This window comes from Alligator mississippiensis, chromosome 7, assembly GCF_030867095.1.
Source record: "Alligator mississippiensis isolate rAllMis1 chromosome 7, rAllMis1, whole genome shotgun sequence".
Classification (NCBI taxonomy): Eukaryota; Metazoa; Chordata; order Crocodylia; family Alligatoridae; genus Alligator; species Alligator mississippiensis.
Genome location: NC_081830.1, coordinates 57435043 through 57456005, shown reverse-complemented (window position 1 = coordinate 57456005; position 20963 = coordinate 57435043). Strand labels below are relative to the sequence as shown.

Here is a 20963-nt window from a genome sequence, read left to right as displayed (position 1 = left end):
ACAGACAGTCAAAAAGCCAGAGGCTGAATCGATTCAAGCTTCACAGGTTAGTCTAAGGTGCGTTGACTGAACCAATAAACAAGTGAAAAGACATTCACTTTTGATCCAGAAATGCAGCCACATGCATGCAAGGGCCCAGGCCAAGAACTGGGGGGGAGGGGGGGGGCACTAGAGCATGCCTCCCTGCTCAGCTGGACCAGACAGTTGGGCCACAGCTAGCCAACCCACCCTGCAAGAGGAGGTATGCAAGGAAGGCACAAAGAATCCTGGGATGCTGGGGGGCTGCAAGTTAAATTGAATCTGGAGAGGATCTGGGAGAAAAGTTCAATAAACTGATTTAATCTAAAGCATCTAAGTCTGATACTATGTCCATGAAGGTTTATCTTAAACTGGTTTCAGTTAGGACCGTACAAAATGGCAACATTTCATTTCGATTTCAGATTCACTTTTTCAAAAGGGACAGTGTTTCATTTTGCTGTTCCAAAACACTGTTCCGTTTCATTTCACCAAAACTGTTTCGGCGTTTCGCAAACAGGCCATAATGGGGAATCACATAAATGCCTATAACATTCTCATTTCTTACCCGATTCAAATAAAAACAGCAGGGATGGTAGCCCCTCCTGAAGCCATGAAGCCTGCCAAGTTTCAAGGAGATAGCTGCAGGGGTTTCTGAGAAATTGCACCTCAAGCTGTTGACAAGCAAAACTCTTGTCATGCGTGTGTTAAGGTGGAGCACGATGAAAACTGCAGGGATGCTAGCCCCTTCTGAGGCCATGAAGCCTGCCAGCTTTCAAGGAGATAGGTGCAGGGGTTTCTGGGAAACTGCACTTTATCATGCAGTAGGGTGATAAAGATGATGGCCCTAGAGATGGCCATGATACCCCTAGGGCCCTGTGACTGTGCCAGCTCCGCTCTGCAGATGCCTTCTCTTCTCGCCTGCCACCACGTCTTGTTGGAAAAGATAATAAATAGGGAGGCTGCCTTCGAGCTTCAGCTCAGTCATAGTCCTAATGGACCTCACTAAACCCTGTAGGTTCTTGGACCCCTTGCTGGGCCCACTCTAAGTAAGTGCTTCAAAGGGACACTAAGCCTTATGGGCTAGATGCATAGCTCCAACAATCCCTTACAATGTCCTATGCCTATCAATATCGTCCCTGTAATGAGGTCTCACTCTCAACTCTACTTCCTATTGTTGCTGGGCCCTCTACATGATATGGTAGTGTGCCCCAGTGAGGACTCCTCCTTCCCTAGAGCCTCAGTCCAGTCCACCACTTTAAATAACAACAGTAAGCAACACAGTAGCACTAGTATCTCAGGCAGCCAAGCTGTTACAGAGCCTTTCTTTCCTTTGCTGCAGGAGCTTCTTCTCTAGCAGCTGCCAGACAATTCTCCCTTCCAGGTCCAGCCCTGGGGCTTAGATGTGCCCAAGGCCCTGCCTCCTTCCGGTCAGCTGACTGGAGACAGGTGCTAGGGGTGTAGGTTATAGTCATGCTGGTCAAAGAACATGGCAGACAAGGCTCTTTGGGTCAACCTGATAGCTTTTAGTAGACTAACAGAATAGTTGGAGAAATATATCTTAGCAAGCTCTCAGGTTGAGAACCCTTCATCAGGCTGAGGAACCACCTGCAGTTGGTGTGTGCGCTCTTATTGTACGGAAGGAATACTAAACAAGCCAGAGGCTAGTATGCAATGCAGGCAAGAAAGCCAGTCAGTGAAAATGGAAATGGAGGCATCAGGGGGTGAGAGAGAGTCTGGGGTTGGGGAGGAAGGGGGTGGCAGGGGAAGAGGGATATAGCAGGTAAAAGTGGAGAGGTACCTGGGAAGGCAAATGTCTGGCAGGTTGTAGTGTGTCACAATTCCATTGTTTCCACAACCTCTGCCTCAACCTCCTCTGAAGTGCCTTCTGGGGAAGGAGACCTGGCCCTAGGGAGACTTGACAAGTGTTAAGCACAAACTCATATGATTCCCTCTCCTTCCCCAGAATTTCCCTTGCTATGGCACTCAGTTCAGATCCAGCTCCAGCTCTTCCTCCAGCACTGGAAGGCTCAGGCTGGGAATCAAAATTGGGGTGAAGGAGATTGTAATGCTGGTGCTGCTTGCTGTTGTCATGGTGGTGGTGCTTGGGGTTGTTCTTATTATGGCAGGTGTTATTGGAGGGGATGCAGATACTGCTCCCATCTTCTTGGTGCCACTAGCAGCAGAAGCGGCATGGCTGCTACCTGTTGGAAAAAGGCTGCATCTATGTTTTTTAGGGGGATGGGGACTTAGAGCTCTCCCTCTACTCCCTCTTCCACCCAGCCAGAAGAGTGGCCACCTGCCTTTCCAGCATGCTTCATGTTTCGTGTGCTGGAAAATCTGTGCGTGTTTCTGTAACGTAATGTATGTATTAATGTAATATATAAATATATGTTCTGTAATATATGTTGTGCTTTCCTGCAATCAATGCAGACTGTCAGGGGAAACACAGATTTCTTTTACGCGGAGAAAGAAGTACAGAGAATAACAAAAATAAAAAAAGGATTTTGGGGGGAGGAATACATCGAAAGGAATGGATTAGGAAAGGGTATTAAGGTATTTTGGAAAGGATTGGATCCCACTTGCTAAGAACAGACCAGCAAATAGGAAGCAAGAGCCTTCCTGATGCTCCTGATACTGACCTGTCTTCTCCAGCAGCAAGCTGACAAAGGCACAGCTGACAAAGCTCATTTCAAACAATGCTTTTATGCTCCTTCTCCGTCCCTCCCCCAGAGCACTGGGATTGGAAGGGACCTCAGGGAAGGATCATAGTTACTGGCCAGCTACACATGTCAATATCAGAGCAGTCCTTCCCCCTCTCTCTCCTTAGTTTGTATTTCTGTGCAAGCCCAGCATCAAAACTTGAAACTCTTCACATTTTTTTAAACATTTAGAGTGCCTTCGTTTTGTTTCCAAGTTGTTTCGAAGCCTTGCATTTCATTTTGGTTTCGCTGTTTCGAGCTCAAAACACCTTCAAAATAAAATGTGGGTCAAAATGTTGCACAGCCCTAGTTTCAGCCATTTTCAAAGCATTTCGTGAATGCTGAGTTTCTGTTGTATTACACATCTGAATCAGTTTCAGGTCATGTATACCAGTTTGTGTAATCTCCATCCAAAGTCTGTTTTCTTTGCTTCACTTGTTAGGTGGGTATACACAGCTTCTATATCATTCATATTTTTTCTTATGAGAGTTTAATCACCAGCTTATGTGAGGACCTTACGCTCTCCATTTAGCTGAACTCCTCCGCTCATGTTATTTATGCTCCTAATTATTTTTTCTAGTGTCAGGTAGAATAAAACCATCTCCTTGTATCAATCCAGTGCAATTTTCTTCCATAGGCACCAGTTCTGTTTCTTGCATCACACATACAAACTTTAATAAGTTCAGTAAGTTTATTGGAAACTGCTAATTCAGCTAGTATGGCCCACAAACTCTATGAGTATGCTTTCTGGGAGTCTATGAACAGAATGTGTAAGCTCTGATTATACTTCCATTTTTACCTGCAACTATTTGCCTTAGGGAAAAGATCTGGTCTACCATCAATCTATTCTTGAGTAAACCACACTGGTGTTCTCCCAGAATTTCCTCTGCATATGGTAATAAACTCTGTAGCAAGATGTTAAAAAATACTTTATAGGTAGTTGTTAACAGGGCAATATCACTGTAATTCTGACACTTCAGTTTGCTGCTTTTTGTGAAGATGGGACATATGAAATCTCTCTAATCATCAAGTAGAACTGAATTTCTTTATGGATTTGTTTGTAAAGCTTTTCCCCCCTCCATATTTTGTCATTCAGCTTAAATACTGTAGTTCCCAGGATCTTGTTGTTCTTGAGTTCTGCAATGGCTGTTTTCACATCTGCTAAAGATGGTACTTCTATTTTTGGTTTAAGGTTTAAAATCATGATTTAAATCTCAAATAGAATCATGATTAAAATTAAGACTAATCCCTGCTATAAGGCCAATTTTAGGTCAAAAGCAAATTCCTGAAACCTATGCATTAGCATAATAACATTCCTAAATACCATACTCCTGTGTTACAAATTCTCTACATTCTAACTCATTCTAACTTTCAATGCATCTCCATCATTAAATCCAAAAAGGATAAACAGCAAAAGTGTAAAATGGACAACTGATACCTTGCTAACGTTAAAAACAATATTACAATTAAAATATGTCTTTAATTTCAAACAGTTTTTGGAAATGTCAAGTTAATGATCTTATTTCCTTATATGTCAAGTGTGCTTAATTAAACAAAGAACTTCTTGCCACTCCTACAAATTCAGCTCAGGAAACTAACATTAAACAGGGTATTCTCCTTGTTCGTCACCACTGTGAAGGCCTACAGGCCAAATTGAGGCACCTGTACAAACCCCAGTGTCACAACCCAAAGTTGTGATTTTTTGTTTGTGTGCACGCTTCGGCACCGCTAAATTATTTCCCGCCAAATTTGTTGCTTTCTTTGCACGGTAGAGTTCTCTGCTGCTAGAGAGAACTCTGGTGCAGCAGGGGATTTCCTGCCGGATTGCAGCTTCTTTGCAGTGTGCATCTCTTTCTTGCACCGTAGTGATACACGCTGTAAAGAAGTTCCTGCCATTTGTATTAGGATCTGCGCCATGTTATTGGCCGATTCCTAATTTAGGCACACGTGGCGGCTAGCAATTGGCTTGCTAGCCGTACAAAAGGCTTGTGTGGTTTCCGCCCAAGTTGGAGGACTCCACGAACACTGGAGGAGGGAGGAAGAGAGAGAGATTCTGTGTGAAGATCTCCAAGCGCTGCAGACCCTCGCGGACCCCGCGCGCCTCCCCTAAGTAGGCAATAGAACCGAACCTACGAAGCTTTCGCTTCTCCCCTCTCCCTGTCGCCGAGCGCAATCCTAGACGTATCCCTTTCCTGTAACTTCAGACCTGCGGAGTCTAGCAAACTTCGGGGAAAACTTACCGGACCCGCGGAGCCTGAATAACTCCGGGGAAACTTTTCAAACCCAACTTAACCAGACCCGCGGAGCCTAGCAAACTCCGTGGGAGCAATCGATTTGTCAGAGTCCTCCAACGAGGGTTCAAGCGGGAGCTGTGCCTGGAAACCTGTCCAGCCTACACCAATGCCATCTTTGGGTGTAAGTAAATAATCTTTTCAATCAACCATTACGCCTCCGTAACTAATTTTAACTCACGTGCGCTAAACCGCCCCGCGGTTGTCTCCCACCCCGCGTGCCTGGGCTGCTGGCCACAGCCCGTGCGCACCGAAGATGGGTCCGGTACCACCCCGGTTCGCTCCCGGCTTGCCCATGGCGGCCAGAATGGGATCGGAATCACCGCCACACATGGCAACGAGGGCAGGATCGGGGCCTGGCCGGCACACCCATCTTTAATAAAATTTGGACAAGCATAAATTGACACTGTGCATGCGATTTAAAGAATATGTTCTTACCCAAAAAGAAATAAAATCCAGCTCCCTCTCCCAAAGCAGTGTTGACTCTACAGTGTATCTTTATTAGTATCTTTTCAGAGTTGAATTGGAATAAGAAAAAAATCCCTATAACTGAACAAAGATCCATTCATTAGTCTAGCTCTTACAAAAGAGGGGGGTTGCCTGAAGATATTCTAGCAAAATGTGCAGTGTATATTTAAATAGATTCATGTTTCAAATAGCTGTCAAAGTATATATATTTAAACAACTTCACTCTTAATGGAAGACCATATTGTTCCCTTGCAAGCTCTCACTGAAGTAAGTGGGGCCCATAAATGAAATATCCAAGAACAGAATTTGATACTTACAGAATTTCATTAAAGTTGAATCACTTAAATTTAACATCCTCTATTTATTTAGGGCTTGTTTATGTTTATATACATACACACACACATGGCTATGGGGCTTGTTTACACATGATCTATATGTTGCATGTGTTGGTGAGGAATGTGTATCTCTCTCTTAGTTGGTTACAGCATTTATTCCTCACCAACACATGCAACATACAGATCATAAAAAGTTGGATAAGTCAGAAGTTGCTGAACAGATTTTTTTTTGAAGGGGTTGAGGCTTGAACTGTAGTCTGAAGAGATGCAGCTTGGTTCAACTTGATAGTTGTTTATCTTTAGCATAATTACCAAAAATGTAAGAATAAAAATGAAGTGTTATATGATATACCACTACCTATTCAAACTACTTATTCACAGTAGTTTAGCCATCTGCAAAGCTTTGGTTATTATAGATCCTAATGCTTGTTCTTTAACCACCCCCTGACTCAGACTGACTCATGTACATGTTACCACAGAGTAGTCCTGGAGATGGTCTTCCCTAGCTTCTATCAGTTTATTTTCTGAAACAAAGTGGCTTAAAACACACACATTTTTTTTTCCTGCAGCAAAGACAAAATTGACCACCACTGACAGTCCATGATTTTATAGTCTTTTATAAGAGAACACCTTCATATTACGAGCTTTCCCTACACTACAGGGAGTAGGATGGAGGAAGGAGGGAAGTGTTATGTCTCAGCTCTGTGTTCTTGGGCAACCCTGGCACAGGATGAAGTCTGTCTGACTCACAAAGGACTCAACTCCCCCCCCCTCCCCTCCTCTACCTAAATGAAACTGATTAAGATGCAGTGAGAGACGCACCTAAGACCCTCACCAGATAAGGGTGGTAAGAGTGAAACAACTGCCCTAGGTCTCATTTACATCCGAGATGGAACCAGATGACCATTCATTTACATGAGAGATGGAGAACAGAAAGCCTGAAGCAGAGACTGCAGTGAATTCTGGGACCAGAGAAGCAGGAGAGCACTGCATGATGGGGAATCTGTGAACATGGGTTGATTAACATTTGAAGCACACACACCCACCTCAGCATTTATCAGACCAGTTCTAATCTGGATTTACTAAGGACTCCCCCCCCCCCCCCCCCCAGACACACACACACACACACACACACACACACACAGCTCTAAGTTTAATAGGCATCTCGGGCCGTACATTCCCCGGTCCCACTATGGGAGGCCTATTTAACCTTGATTGACTAAAACTCAGTTGCCGGGTTAGGGAATGCTGAGGCAAGAGACCGAGTCAGAGGGGGTATGGGCAACATTGGAACAATGGTTAAGGGTTCATCACAGCATCCAGCCTGCTGGAGCCCTAATCACAGGTGTTGTTATATCTTTCCCGAGACAACTGGTGGGAGTCCTCTCCACAAAAGGTTATGAGCACCCCAATAATTGCTTTAAGTCTGTTAAAAGACTATAGTAAGATCTGGAAAAGTCATGCTAAGATGACGCTTGTGCACAACAAGTAAAAATCCAAAATCCTGATGCTGCAAGCTATCTATTGTTCCTGAAGAAACCATGAGATATCCCATCAGTATATCTGCCATCCATAGGAATCTCAAGCTGGCTCCCAAGTATTTGGGTTACTCCCTAATACTAAGTGTTTCCTGATTATCAATCAGTTTCCTGAGATGGTCCAAACCAGATAACCCCTTGTCAATAGAAAAGACAATGATTTACACTACTGAGGGTGCTTCGAAGCAGCTGAACTGAGGGTATAAAAATCTGTAAGTGTGTGTGCTGAAAAAAGGAGAAAGAAAAAGAAGAAGAAGCAGGAGGAAAAGAGAAGAAGAAGAAAAGAAAAGAAAAGAAGAAGAAAACTCCTGTGCTGACACCATCCCCTATCATTCTTGGGACGCTGGAAGAACAGATCGTCTCTCTCTTCAAGGATTGTGCTACGGACTGTGCCTGTCAGCTTTGCAGCCTGAGTACCGTGGACTAGGTGAGACCCCAGCGTTCTCTCTCTTCTGTCTAGGCATAAACTTCTGAACCTGAACTATATTAGTTAAGCTTGAGCTAAGTTTCCCCAAATACTTAGTGAAACCAGGGTAGTATTGTCATTGTTTGTGTTTGTTTTTCTTTTGCATGTCTATTACTACTAGTACCATTATATATTTCATATGCTTAGCAATAAATAACTTTTATGGTCAAACTGGTAGTAATTGGGTATATTTTTCCTTCTCTGCTTCTCTTTCCTCCCGTGCTCTGCAGCAACGTTTCTTTTACCTATGCTAAAGATCCCTGTGAAGCCCAAATTATTGTGGGGTCTGCTCATCAAGAGGCCAAAGATTGGGATGTGCTGAGTTTGAAACACATAAGGGGATCAGCTTGTACAGGCTGATTGACCCAGTTTGACTCAGACGTGCCCTTATGAACTAAATGCTGGCCCATGAGGGTGTCAGCTGGACACCCAGCCGGATTCAGAGGGATTCTGTTTACCCGTGTGCTTGTGTCTGACTGCATTTTATTGTTGCTCTTATGAACTGATTCTTGGCATATGAGGGTGTCAGCCTGTCCATGCTGATCAGCCTGGCCAGGTCAGGCGTGTCATGTTAATTGGTGTGTGTTTGTGTGTATGACTGATTTGGTGACTGGAGGAACCCAGTCCCATTGAGATTGAGTCCTGCAAGATAGCTCCACTGAGGGCGAGGGCTTGCAGAAGGGAGAGATACAGCTCCGTATAGTAACACAAGCAGCACATTGACAGAATCACCAAGACCCTAGAAACTATCCTTTAATAAATGAGCACACCCCAAAGTAATGGGCAAATTTGGTAACAGAAGATACTTGGGCACAATGTTAAGTTTTATGCCGACTGACAGAAGTGGACCCAACTGTGATGTGTAATGTTAGAATGTTTGTTTGATCCAAAAACTAACCAAGAAAAAACAAAGAGATCAAAGATTGGTTCAGGGCAAGCCACCTCAAGAGACTTGAAGGTTAGGAGACAATACCTTAACTGTTAGCTTTGAAAATTTTTCCCTCTTTCACACCCAACCTGCAAAACTAGTTTTATCCAGAATTATCAAGGCCTTAAAGGAACTGCAGAACTACAGCAGTTTAAGGAGAGGTTATTTAGCTAAGGATAGATGGGAGAAAGCTGTTCAGTGAGCCAAACTAGGACAGTCCTCTGCCAGGGTGTCTAAAGAAGCTCTGCCTGCTTAAGCCTCTTAGGTAAAGGACTTAGCATAGACAGTATGTTTCTAATACTGAAATACATTGTTTTTAAGGAGGCTGTTTTGCCACTATATCTCATTGTTCATGCTTCCAAAGGGAAGAACTGCAGATGCCTGAACAACAGGACTCCTGGAAACAGACCAGGTCCTGGACTTGCATAAGAATGAGAGAATTATGAAACTGAACTTACCCCAGGACAAATAAGGGCACTAGGCCTAAGATGAGGGGGTTCACTCAGGGAAAACAGTAACAAGAGAGAAGTAGACCTAGCTCTGTAATCATCACTCAGCTTATCAATGAGTAAAATAAATGTCTCTCAGGCTCGTAGCATACATTCACTTAATGGCACAATGACATGCATGGCACGAGGCATAATTCTGAGATCTGAATCAGATCCAAATTGTGCCTTTTCTACTTGCCAGTGCAGACAGATCCCAGGATCACAATGTTTGTTCAAACTTCCAAACTTCATGATGCTGGAATCCTCCTGCACTGGCAAGTTGAAAGCTGGGTCTCCACAGACCTGAACAATGGGCTGACAGTCAGCTGATTTATGGCCCTGGCTCCATATCTGACAATTAGCTCATTGACAGCCCCAACCCTGGAACAGCCACAAAAGCCTGGAGACACAGAACTGTCCCAGGACCACCTAACTGCACACAGTTTTTGAGAAGTCCAGCAGCACTGGAGCTCTGGCATCAGGGAGTCTCTTCCTCAAACTGGGGCCCCCATTGTGCCAAGGTATCAAAAAAGTGTGGATGCATCCCAGCACCTTATCATCTAGCATTTTGAAGCGTCTTACTGCACAGCCCCTTGCAGAGGCTGCAAGACAAGACAGGAAAGGCTGCTGTGCACAGAGGACAGTAAGTGGCCAACAGGGAAGCCTCTTAGCTCCACCCATGTAGGAACCTTGAGACCAGCTCCCCACTTTTGGCATTGGGACTAGGGTTATCCTGATCCTGATCCCAATTCTCATGATGATGCTGACAATCAGCTGATTTTGCAGAGGCAAAAGTTTGCTGATCTCTGCTTTATCTGCTAAAGAACAGCATTTTTTTTCAGTTCCCAGAAGGATGTTTTGATTTCAGCCACAATCCACCTAGTTATTTATCATCCTTGACCTCTTTCCAACTAGGATAAGGTTAACAAATCTCAAAGAGGCAGAAAAGTAACGAACGAAATTTGTAAAAATCATTGCTCCTACGAAGCACGGTGGGCAAAATGATACACACATACGGCCTGAGTACGAGAGACTTCAGTATACTTGGGATGGCTTGACCCAAAAGGGATAAGGAAGTTCTTTACCCAACTAACATATAATATGGAAACAGATATAGATGCAACATACTAGTTACAGCTGCAGAGACAAGGTCCAGTCAATGAACCACTCCAGAAAAAGGCAGATTCCTAAAATACCCTTGAACAACTATCCCATCTCAACCTACTCACATGATATTACAAACCATCTCTCTAACAACAACCATAACTGAATTCAGAAGAATGCTCGTCTGGTCCTCAAATGTACTGTTTAGTCTCGTACAATATTATTCTCCGCTAAAAAAAAAAAAAAAAAAAAAAAAAGCTTACTGTGATGCACTTCTTAGTGAAGCATGAAATTTCAGTGACAGGAGAAGTACAGGTTTCCTTTCTCCTGGAATACTCATTTATACATTACTGAACAAATAATTACAGTCAAGTTAAAACCATATTTGAACACTCAAAACCTTATTTCAGAAGAAAGAAGGTTAAATCGACTGATTTCTACAGGCATAGTAAAGTCAATGGAAAGTAGGAGATAGGGAAGGTGGGGGGAAAATAATTTAGGACAGAATTTTTTTCTCTTTGAAATTCATCTGCCCCTCACTGATGAGCAACTGACACTACCACCCTGAATTTTCATGTGTAGCATCTCTCCCAGTTTAAAGCAACTTTGAGGAAGAGATTTAATAGCATGAGTGCATTTAAACACAATTTTTAGATAACCACATATCATCCAAGTTTACATTAAATTTTAAAACAGTTACAGTTACTAGACAGTGATTATCGAGTTTTACTATGAGAACACTGATCTGGGAAGAAATGAACAGGCTGAATTTGACAAAAGTTATAGTTCTGTTCCATACAAAGCATACCTGACAAAAAATTGAGCTTATTCTTATAGTGCCATAAAGAAACAAAATGTAAAGGCAATAAGAAGAGAGAAATAAACTGGTCAGAAGACTGGGGGGGAATGACAGGAAAGAAAAGGTTGAGAAAACTAAAAATGAGTATACCTTGACTGACAAGATATGAATTAGTATAGTAGTATACAAATATTTATGAAATATTTGTAAGGCTGAAAGAATCCTGACCTTTCAAAATACACGCTTCCTAAACCGTAAACTCCTGCAGCCATCCATTGGCAATGTATGTCATTTAAGTACAGCTCTATTTAAAATGGAACCTCTTCTAAAATTCCTTCCTGAAGAGAAACAATTAAGCCTTGTTAAAAGTTATAGTACTAGACATAGCTTGTACCTATTGTCTGCAATTGAAGAAATTATCTTTTACTGGTGTTTTGAACAAGAGTTAAACCAGGGTGGATTTGATTTACATTAAATAGTTTTAAAATCGTGATTTAAGTCACTGGCCAAGAAGCCTCAATTTAATCATTGTTTTCTCAAAGAAAGTGTATTCTTGTTGTTTGATATCCTTTATACACTTAACTTTTTGAAACTTTGCACTTTTAGAGAAAGGTAAGTGCCTGACTGTGTGTAAACAAACTTGCAGAGAGCCAATAGGGCTGATGGGTAGGTAATCAGGTCTGTATCTCTCATCTCCATACATTGCTATTAACAAGGATGTTTTCTCTCAGGGGGAAAAAAAATTCTCCCTATGCCTGAAGAAGGGTGTTTGTGCCCCAAAGCTTGAAAAGAACATTTTTTCAATTATTTAGCTGGTCTAATAAAAGATATCACATCTACCCAAAGAACCTTATCTGCCTGTGATATCTGGAGAGACAAATCCACAATTTGAAAACTGAAACCAAGCATCACAGGGATGCTTCATGGCATCTTCTAGACTGAGCACTGAGTCCCATTGGGTTAAATGGTTTTCTTTAATCTTTACTAATCTATAGAGGAGCCTCTGGGAACCCCATAAGATTGGGCCCCTAATATAGTCCATGGCCTGTTGTGACCTGTTTATAAAACTTCAAAAAACGTTACATGAATATATTGTCTGAAATAGTAAGTATATAATTGAAGTTATAATCCCTATTCTGTGATGGTACCTTTAAAGTTTACCACACCTTAAATTAAAACTACCATTATATACTTTTTTTAAAGCATCTTAAAAAAAATAATTAAATAAAAAAATTCTGATTTTTTTTAAATTGTTGATTTTTATCCACCCTGAGTTAAACATACAAATAAAGTGTATGTAAAAATTAAGCATACTGTGATACATAATAAATGTACAAACTTAAATGTTAGAAAATACCTAATGATCTTTTAGACAAGGTTATTTGGTAGATGCGAGATCTTTTATTAGAACAACTGAGTAGTTGGTCTAATAAATCTAATATGATCTTCCATGCAAATATATTAACCACCACAAATGCAAGGCAAGTTCTAAGTATACTACATCATACAGATTAATGAAACAGGTGGCCTTGTTTCAATGGACCAGCTGTAAATTTTCATAATTGGTCAGAGACATAGAAGAGGAAATCAAGCATCTTTACTGAGAATGCAGGCTTTCCTTTTGGATGCATTTACTATTCTAATTTTATTCCGTTCTGTCAAACGTTCAAGGCCGAGAATTCTCAGACACACACAAAGCTGCTCGGTAGGACAAAGTTCTAGTATTAAACCAAAGTGCACAATGTGGTTTGCAATAAGGCAACGCTGTCAGCAAAACTGAACTGGCACAAAACCTCAGATAGAATATATTGGATTCTGCAATAGGGGGCTTCTCTAAGACAAGAGCATTCAACCATGTAAAAACTGATAGTCTGCTACACTACTTAAAAAATTACTGGGCGAGATGGAAGCTAGATCCAAGTAATCCGCAAATGAATGTGCATATGTATAACACAGCATTTAAAAACTGTGATACTAGTTTTTTCCAGATACAGCTTTTGGAGAAAATATTGTGCAATTTTTCCTCAATGGAAGTCTTAACCAGACAACCCCCATCCCCACACATACATGCAACAAAGCACACAATTATTTGATGTAAATGCGAAGTGCCAAACATCCGTTCTTTCCTTCCTCCCTCAGGTTACTTTTTACTAAGATACTCTCTACAGCACATTTCAGGGAACAAAGTTCCATAGATACAATATTATGCCCCAATAAGCAAGGACTCTGATGTAAGGGTCACGTGGATTAGATGCATAGAGAGCATTCAACAGAAAGTATTGGTCAGAATTATGTTAGAAGACAAAAAGCCCTTATACATAATACTGTGTAGAAACAATTTTTCACTTGGGTTTGAAACAAACCTCCAGGCGGCAGTAGTTTGCTTTTAATTTATATTAAACCTAAAAATAAGAAGACCAAGAAAGATTGATAATAAAACCCTAAAGTAAGCCAACAACAAAAGAAAAAAAATAAAAAATAAAAAAGACACACACACGTGCAAAACAATCCCTTTAAAATCCCACAAAGCAAGTTTTGCAGCTTAGTTCACTTCAAAGTTTTATAACAGCACTTAAATTAAGTCAACCAAAATTGAAATCTGTTTGCCAGTGAAGTAAAACAGAATTATTTTGCTATACAGATTAAAAGTTAGCCATGAAAAGCATACTTGTGTAAAGTACAGATATTTATAAGGGGGTGGAAAAAAGCCGATATTAATGAATTTTAAAAAACCAAGCTTCACATTACAGAGTAAGAAATTCGTACTGAGAGACCTGTAAACACGCTCATGAAAGTGTTAAATGAAAGCTTTTTATATTTTGAGTAGCTAATAAATTCTTTCCTTAATTTCCCATGCAGGTGGCATCATCCACATGCAATTTTTAATCAATCTTAAATACAGAACAGACTACAAGAGCCAGTGAAGCTGAAATACTGTTCAAGTATTCAAAACAAATGTAAACCATATCAAATCATAATGCATTTGTCCTACAATTAGCTGCAGCGTGCAAATTAGTAAGAATTACAGAATCAAGAATTTGACTCAAGCTATACAAGGCTACTTAAAAGATATTAATAAGGAGAAGGCAAAGAAGGTGGCACTGCAAGACTATTCTTAAAACTGTTAATATTTTCATGCTTCAATAAGAAGGTTCTATGGCCTGTGGAGAAAGTATTTTATACTTAACTGTATGTTACACAAGAACCTCAAAACTGGCTAAGGCAGAGGTTCTTGGTTGCAATAGTATATATTTGGTAAGTACTGCCACATTAGGAATAATCCATATTTCAAACAGGTTTCAAACTAAGCTTCCAATCTCTGATAAAAAGATTTATAATCTTCAAGTTACTAGGTTTAGTGGATGATTAAAAGTCACTTTTCTCCCCATTCTCAGTCTAAGTTCAAACTTTAAGTTCAATGTCTAAAGACATTGAGAGAGAGAATTTACTTGCTGCTTTAAAATTCATAAAGCACTCAACAGTGAACTACTGAATGCATTTCTTCACCTCAAACTGCAGTATGTTTGTATGCGTGTGTAAATTTAAACATGCAAAAGAGATTTTCTGCAGAGCACAGATTGGCAGACTTGCCTTTATGCTTGCTGGCTACAAATGGCAGTTACAGTTGATTGTTAGATGTTAGGAAATATTTAAAGTTTTATCATTTGGGGAACTCTAGGCATGTCTTCACTAGACGTTGACTGAGCAGCAGCTGAAAAATACTGCATAGTAAAGCACCGCAGCACAAACAGTCCTACTACGCTACTGCGCATTATTAGGCTTCTGCGTGGTAGGCTCACATAAAAGACATTTGCAGGCGCTACTGTGCAGTAACTCCACTTACTCTGCATTTATTTAGTACTTGCTAATACAAATACTAAATAAATGTGCAGTAGCGTCTTGTGTAGACATGCCCTCTGATGTCCTCCAAAAGTGAAAATTTTAGAGCAGGTCTCCCATAACATCACTCTCACCTTCCTTGCTCAATTCACAAGATACAACAGCATGCAACATTTTATGTTAAGGTCTAACACTCTTGCAATATCTGGTAATTCCTTTTGCAGGACAACCATAATTCATACAGTTTGCTTCTTGGATGGGCTATATGTTGATGTCACTACACATCTGTGGTTTGCATTTCCAAGCAGTTCCACTGTTCCTCAAATAACTGCGCTTATCAAAAAGAGAAGGGTGAAGTCTGCGTGGTTTTTGATTTAATGAAATACATCTGTTATGTTCCAAAACTTCTCCCCAAAAAGTAGGTAGTTAAGATTCTTTATTTATTTGGCCATGAAAAATGACTTAATTTTATGAGCTTTTGGGCTAAGGACAGACATTACACATAAACTGGTTTAAGTGATCAGAAGCTGGTTTAAACCTGTAACAGAACAGATGTTCAGTGCACATAAACCAGTTTCAAAATGGCTGAAACCAGTTTGAGATAAACCTGGCTGAATGTAGTATCAGACTTAACTGATTTGGGTCAAACTGGTTTATGCAATGTCTGTCCCAGACCCCCTACTGGTTTAAGTTAAATCAGAGTCCCCCAGCATCCCAGCATGCTCTCTGGGCTGGGCAGAGCTCTCTGCTCCACAGCAGGGCTGGCCCCTCCCTGGCCAGAGCTCCAGCAGAGAATTGCAGGCACATCAGGGTCTGCTGGCTTCCCCATGCCCACTTCCCCCTCACCATTCCCCGCTTAAGCAGGGATCCCTTCTTCCTCTCTGCCATAGCATAGACCATACCCAGCATGTGGTATGCTAGCTAATGCTGTGTAAGGCTCCAGCAGAGACTACAAACACAGCAGGGTCTGCTTGGCTTCCCCCTGCCCTACCCCACCCTCACTGCTCAAGCAGGAAATCTCCCCTATCTCCCACAGCACAGACCCCAGTCCCACAGACCCTATGCATGTGGTATGCCAAGGGGGGTGGGTGTGTGTGTGTGTGTGTTCAATTTCACTGGGAGAGGCAGACAGAACAGTGACTGCTTAGGGCTGTTTGGAGCTAATCAACAGGTCAGCAATTGCTGTTTAAGAAGTTTGAAGTAATGGAGAGAGGCCATTGTTTTGTCAAGCAGATGATAAAGATCATTATCACTATCAGCCCCCAGCAGGGTTGCTTGCCTGTCAGTTTGCTGCAGACAGCACGACAAAGCAGGGAGGGAGATTGAAAAGCTCCATATCATGAACAGATGCATGCATTGCACCCATCCCTCCCCACCACCTTTGCCTCAGAGTGCTAGCCTGGGGCTGGCAACACTCCCCATTGAGAGTCTTACCAGGGCCTGGCTACACCCCGCCTCAGCTTAGCTCCCTGCAGAAGGGAAGGGAGGGCTACTCTAGCATTCCCTGGCTTCTAGCCTGCAGGCATGTGCCTGAATTTTGTCAGTTCAGAGAGAATGTCTCTCCGGTTTGAAACTAGTTCAGCCTAGCCATGTTAGGCTAACCTGCAAAGATTGAACTAATTCAGGCTCAGGTTTTTTGAATGTCTGTCCCTAGTCTTAATGCTATTAAAACTCAAGTGGATCTGAAACTCTCCAAGAAAACATACTCCAGAGAATACTAATTAACTGAAACTGAAAACATTTTACAAAGGCCATTCCAATTATGACAGAGCTTTAATAAAACCCATGTAGACAGATTCTTATCAGAACCTTAGTTTCCTTTGAGCTCACCCACTCAGCTCCTCTAGAGCTCACCTGATAGTCTCAGATGGAGTTACGTGGTAGGCTTAAGTTCCAAACTCCTCAATGCCTCCAGTTCCTAGGCTACATCGCACCAGGCAGCCTAACAGGCAACGAAGAGACAAGAAGCTATAGTTGTCAAATGTTGAGGCTCTTGGCACAGGATGTCGAGGAACCAAGGAGCACCAGTTCCCAACCCTGAAGCTCTTTCATAGTTGAAGGTCAAACATCTAGTTTGAGACAGCCAAGCAGAGACCGTTAGCAGGCTAAGGCTCTTCTCCCTTTTATGGGAATTCTGAAAGTTTTTATTTTTTCCCATTCCAAATTAAAACAAAACTATATTTCAAAATATCTCACTCACTGCAGTGGAATGACTTCATTCCTTGTCTCTCTAAGACAATGAAGCAAGTATGCTTTTTACATGCAGGTTTAGTTCTGTAAAAGCTCTCTATTCATTTACTGCCTGTTTAACATAAATAAGACAAAGTAGGAACTCTTAAAACAACTCTAAGCTTACACTATCCTTTTTAGTCATCTTTTAAGTTACAATTATAACAGGGAATTCAATATTCACATCCAATTCACAGGAAATTAAGTTGCCACAAGCTAACAGGAATAATACGTTGGGGGGATGGCAGCAAAGAATCTGTTTGTCCAACTCTATATTGACCAAGCTGCTTTTAGAACTGTTATTTTTGGGATTTTTTTAAAACCAAAAGAAAATTATGGATATATTTAATATATTATATAATATTACAGGATTTAAAAGTTACAATATAAAGGAAATGGGTCTCCAGATTTCAAACAAGATCTAGGCAACTGAGGAAGAATGAAGGGAAGAGATACAGATTATGTTCATCAGCCAGTCCCACTTACTCTTATAGTCCACAGCAGGCAACCCTCAATTAATAGACTCTACAGTTTATAAAATAACATGAGACAAAATTAATCCAAAACTCAAGTTACTATTTTTTTTTTAGTTTGTATTAGCTTTACTATGATCTAACATCTTTCATCATTTTAGATTTGTTTTGCAAACATGCTTTTGTTTTTCAGGATTACTCGAGTTAAAATCCAGATACATTTGGACGCAACTGGTTCAAACAACACCTGGCCTGAATGTTCATCAAGTTTGTTATTACTTTATGGCAATGTGGAGGAAGAAATTAAAACCGATAGCCAGCAGTGAAGATATCACCTTTTTCTGTAGTGCAAGTCTTCATTTTACAAATTAGGCAATTCACTCACCTCTCTCCATTTTCAAAACCAACATCAAATTACAAAGATACAATCTACATTCACAGCTAAACCTACAAAGTAGCAAAAGTCGAAATAATTGTTTTGGATGTTAAGCTACGGTTACAATTTACATCTGTAATTCCTACAATTAAAAATAAGGTCAGAGTGTTATCGCAGCCATGATATTTACAAGAGGAAATGTGTTTTTTGTTATTTGTGTATGCGATACCTTTTATTTGGTCCGGGATATTTACAATAGGAAAGGGTTTTTTGTTTTATTTTGTTTTGTTTTCTGTGGTACCTTTTACTGGCAGAGAGCTGGCGGAGACGTCTTTGACAAGATTTCAGGTATGCACTGCCCCTCCAGATCTAGGGAACCTTTTGGATGTACACTATCCTTGCTCAGATCTGGAAGGGCAGTGCATACCCAAAAAGCTTATCAAACCTCTGTCTCAATTGTATGGTTGGTCCAGTAAAAGATATCACAAAAACACCCTGCCTCTTGCATAATTTAAATCTCAGAGAAATGTAATTTTTTGGTCTATTTACTGGATTAATTTGACTACAAAGTGTGCCTCATCTTTTATACCACAAAAGTCAGTAAGTTCTTCATACGGAGTGTTTTTACATTAAGGAGGAAGGAAAATCATCTTGAATTAAAAAAAAATTTACAAATACAACATCTCAAAAATTGGCTGGAGGGCAAGTGGCCTAGCATTTAAAACAAAAAAATTAAACTCTTAAAAATGTAACTACTGTTCAAGTTGAAAGCACCTCTTTAAATATATTAACAGAAGCACATATTCTTAAATGACTGTTCTAGACAGGAGTCATCAGACATTAAATTCACTGGACATTAAAGTCAACAGCAATAACTATATGGCAATTGATTTGAGGTGTTTTGGCCAAACATCTAGAGAAATATGATACTATTATACAAATAAATCTGTTCATATTGTAATTCTACAATAATATGTTTGGATACATTTAGACTGCCTCCTTCCAGCATCCACTGGGTTCACGGATGATAAGACCAAAACAAAGACTGACTGGACCAAGCCTTAATCCAGCAATTTTCTACAAATCACACACTAAGCACCTACTTGGCATTTCATAAACAGCGATGACAGCGAAAATGTAAAAAAAGGGAATAAACTTCCAATATTAAATATTTATTCAGAACAAAGGTAGCTGACTAGAACCACATAACAAAGACCAGCAATGTTCTGCATATACACACCTAATGTTTAAAATCCAAGGTTTCTAATAAAAAGCATAGATACCTCATTGCCACCTAAGTCAAAAGGACAAACATCTAAAGAAACATCTATTCTTACTTAGATGATATAAGAAAAGCAAAGAGCTGCTATAAAAGGGAATTCTTCTCACTACTCTATGGGTACACATTTAGACTGCAAAATATGACTATCTAAGCGTTTTACCCAAAATGTCTTACCCAAAGAGCTTTACTGGCTCTTCAATGAGCTTTCAAACCAGTACAATGTTGGCACCGAGCTCCAATAGGAGCCAGTTTAATTACATGGAAAATTATACCATTAAAACAAAAGTCCCTATCCATGATGTGCTGAACTTGGGGGAGGGGGGGGGGGGGGGGGGGAGAGAGAGAGAGAGAGAGAGAGAGAAAGAAAAAAAAAAAGAAAAAAAAATCACTGCACAAAACAACTAACTAGCTCTTAGTAGTGAGCAGTATTAAAACGTCATATTCAAACAGGGAAAACGAGGAATACATCTACCAGAAAGCTTTCGTTGCCTCAAACACAATGTAGCCAAGCCATCTACCTGCAGAACAGCTTCCCCCCACCCCCACCCCGTCTGAGGAGGGCTGAAGAGTAAAAGCCTTTCCACCGAGACAGCAAGACAACACCACCCTGGCAGCAGGGGCCAAGCACAGCGGAGTGCGGGGGCCACGGGAGCAGTGCCCACGCTCGCAAAGCCCCGCGCAGCCCCCAGCGCTGCCGCTCGGAGGCACACGCCTCTCCCTGCCCCGCGCCGAGGGGGCTCCCGCGCGCTCGGACTTTTGTTCCCAGGACACTGGTTTCCACGCCCGCCCCAGCAGCGCCACCCTCAAGGGGCCGCGGGCGAAGCCCAGGCCTGCCCCGCGGGAGGCCCGTGCAGCACCAAGGAGAGCAGGGGGAGCGCCGCTACCTGCAGCACGAGCGGCTCGGGGTTGAAGGCGAGCGTGAGCAGCAGCTGCATGCGCTCCGCGTCCTTGAGGTTGCGCAGCAGGAAGCTGCCCGAGTCCTTGGTCTCGGCGTAGCGGCGGACCAGGCGGTCGAGCAGGCGCTGCGAGGGGCAGTGCACCAGGTCCGACCAGCCCTCCACGGCGGCGGGGGTGAGGAGGCGCACGTCGCCGTTGAGGCTGGCGAACTCGGTGGCGGGCAGGGCCTGCAGCAGGTCGCAGCGGCCCCTGCCGGTGGCGCGGCGGCAGATCTTGGCGTCGATGTCGGCCAGCTCCTGCGCGGAGCCGAGGCGCTTGAGCACGACGCGGCGGCTGCCCTCGCGGGGCTCCCCGTAGCGCGCGAAGTACACGTTCTTCACGTTGAAGACGTCCAGCAGGCGCAGGCGGCCCCAGCTCTCGAGGCGCAGCTGCCCGTTGAGGAACTTGCGGCACCAGCTGGTGCCCCAGCAGGCCGGGCACTTATTGAGCTGCAGGAAGCGCCGCTCCGCCAGCTCGTTGCGCTGCAGCGAGGCCAGCAGCGAGTGCGTGTTCAGTACCAGCGCCGCCGCCAGGCTGCCCAACACCGCCAGCTTCACGTAGCGGTACAGCCGCCCCAACTTCAGCGACACCAGCCGCAGCATCGTCCCGCGCCGGTCCCGGTCCCGGCCCGCCCGCGTCGCAGCCCCGGCACCGCTCAACTCTCCGCCGCGCCGCGCCGCCCGCCCGATAAAA

At 42.4% G+C, this 20963-nt stretch overlaps 1 protein-coding gene across 2 annotated transcripts in view; it reads right to left on the bottom strand.

The window, feature by feature from the left end:
- The window catches only part of DIPK2A (divergent protein kinase domain 2A), a 35503-nt gene extending 14542 nt beyond the window's left edge, over nucleotides 1-20961 (bottom strand). Inside the window, exon 1 of one of the 2 annotated variants that reach the window (XM_006263309.4) lies at nucleotides 20219-20961. In XM_006263309.4, coding sequence (XP_006263371.1) covers nucleotides 20219-20872 — 654 coding nt within the window. In that variant the 5' untranslated portion in view covers nucleotides 20873-20961. Of the gene's footprint in view, nucleotides 1-16828; nucleotides 17017-20218 lie in introns of those variants that run through there. The other variant, XM_059731010.1, reaches the window with a different exon arrangement.
- Nucleotides 20962-20963: the final 2 nt, after the last annotated feature.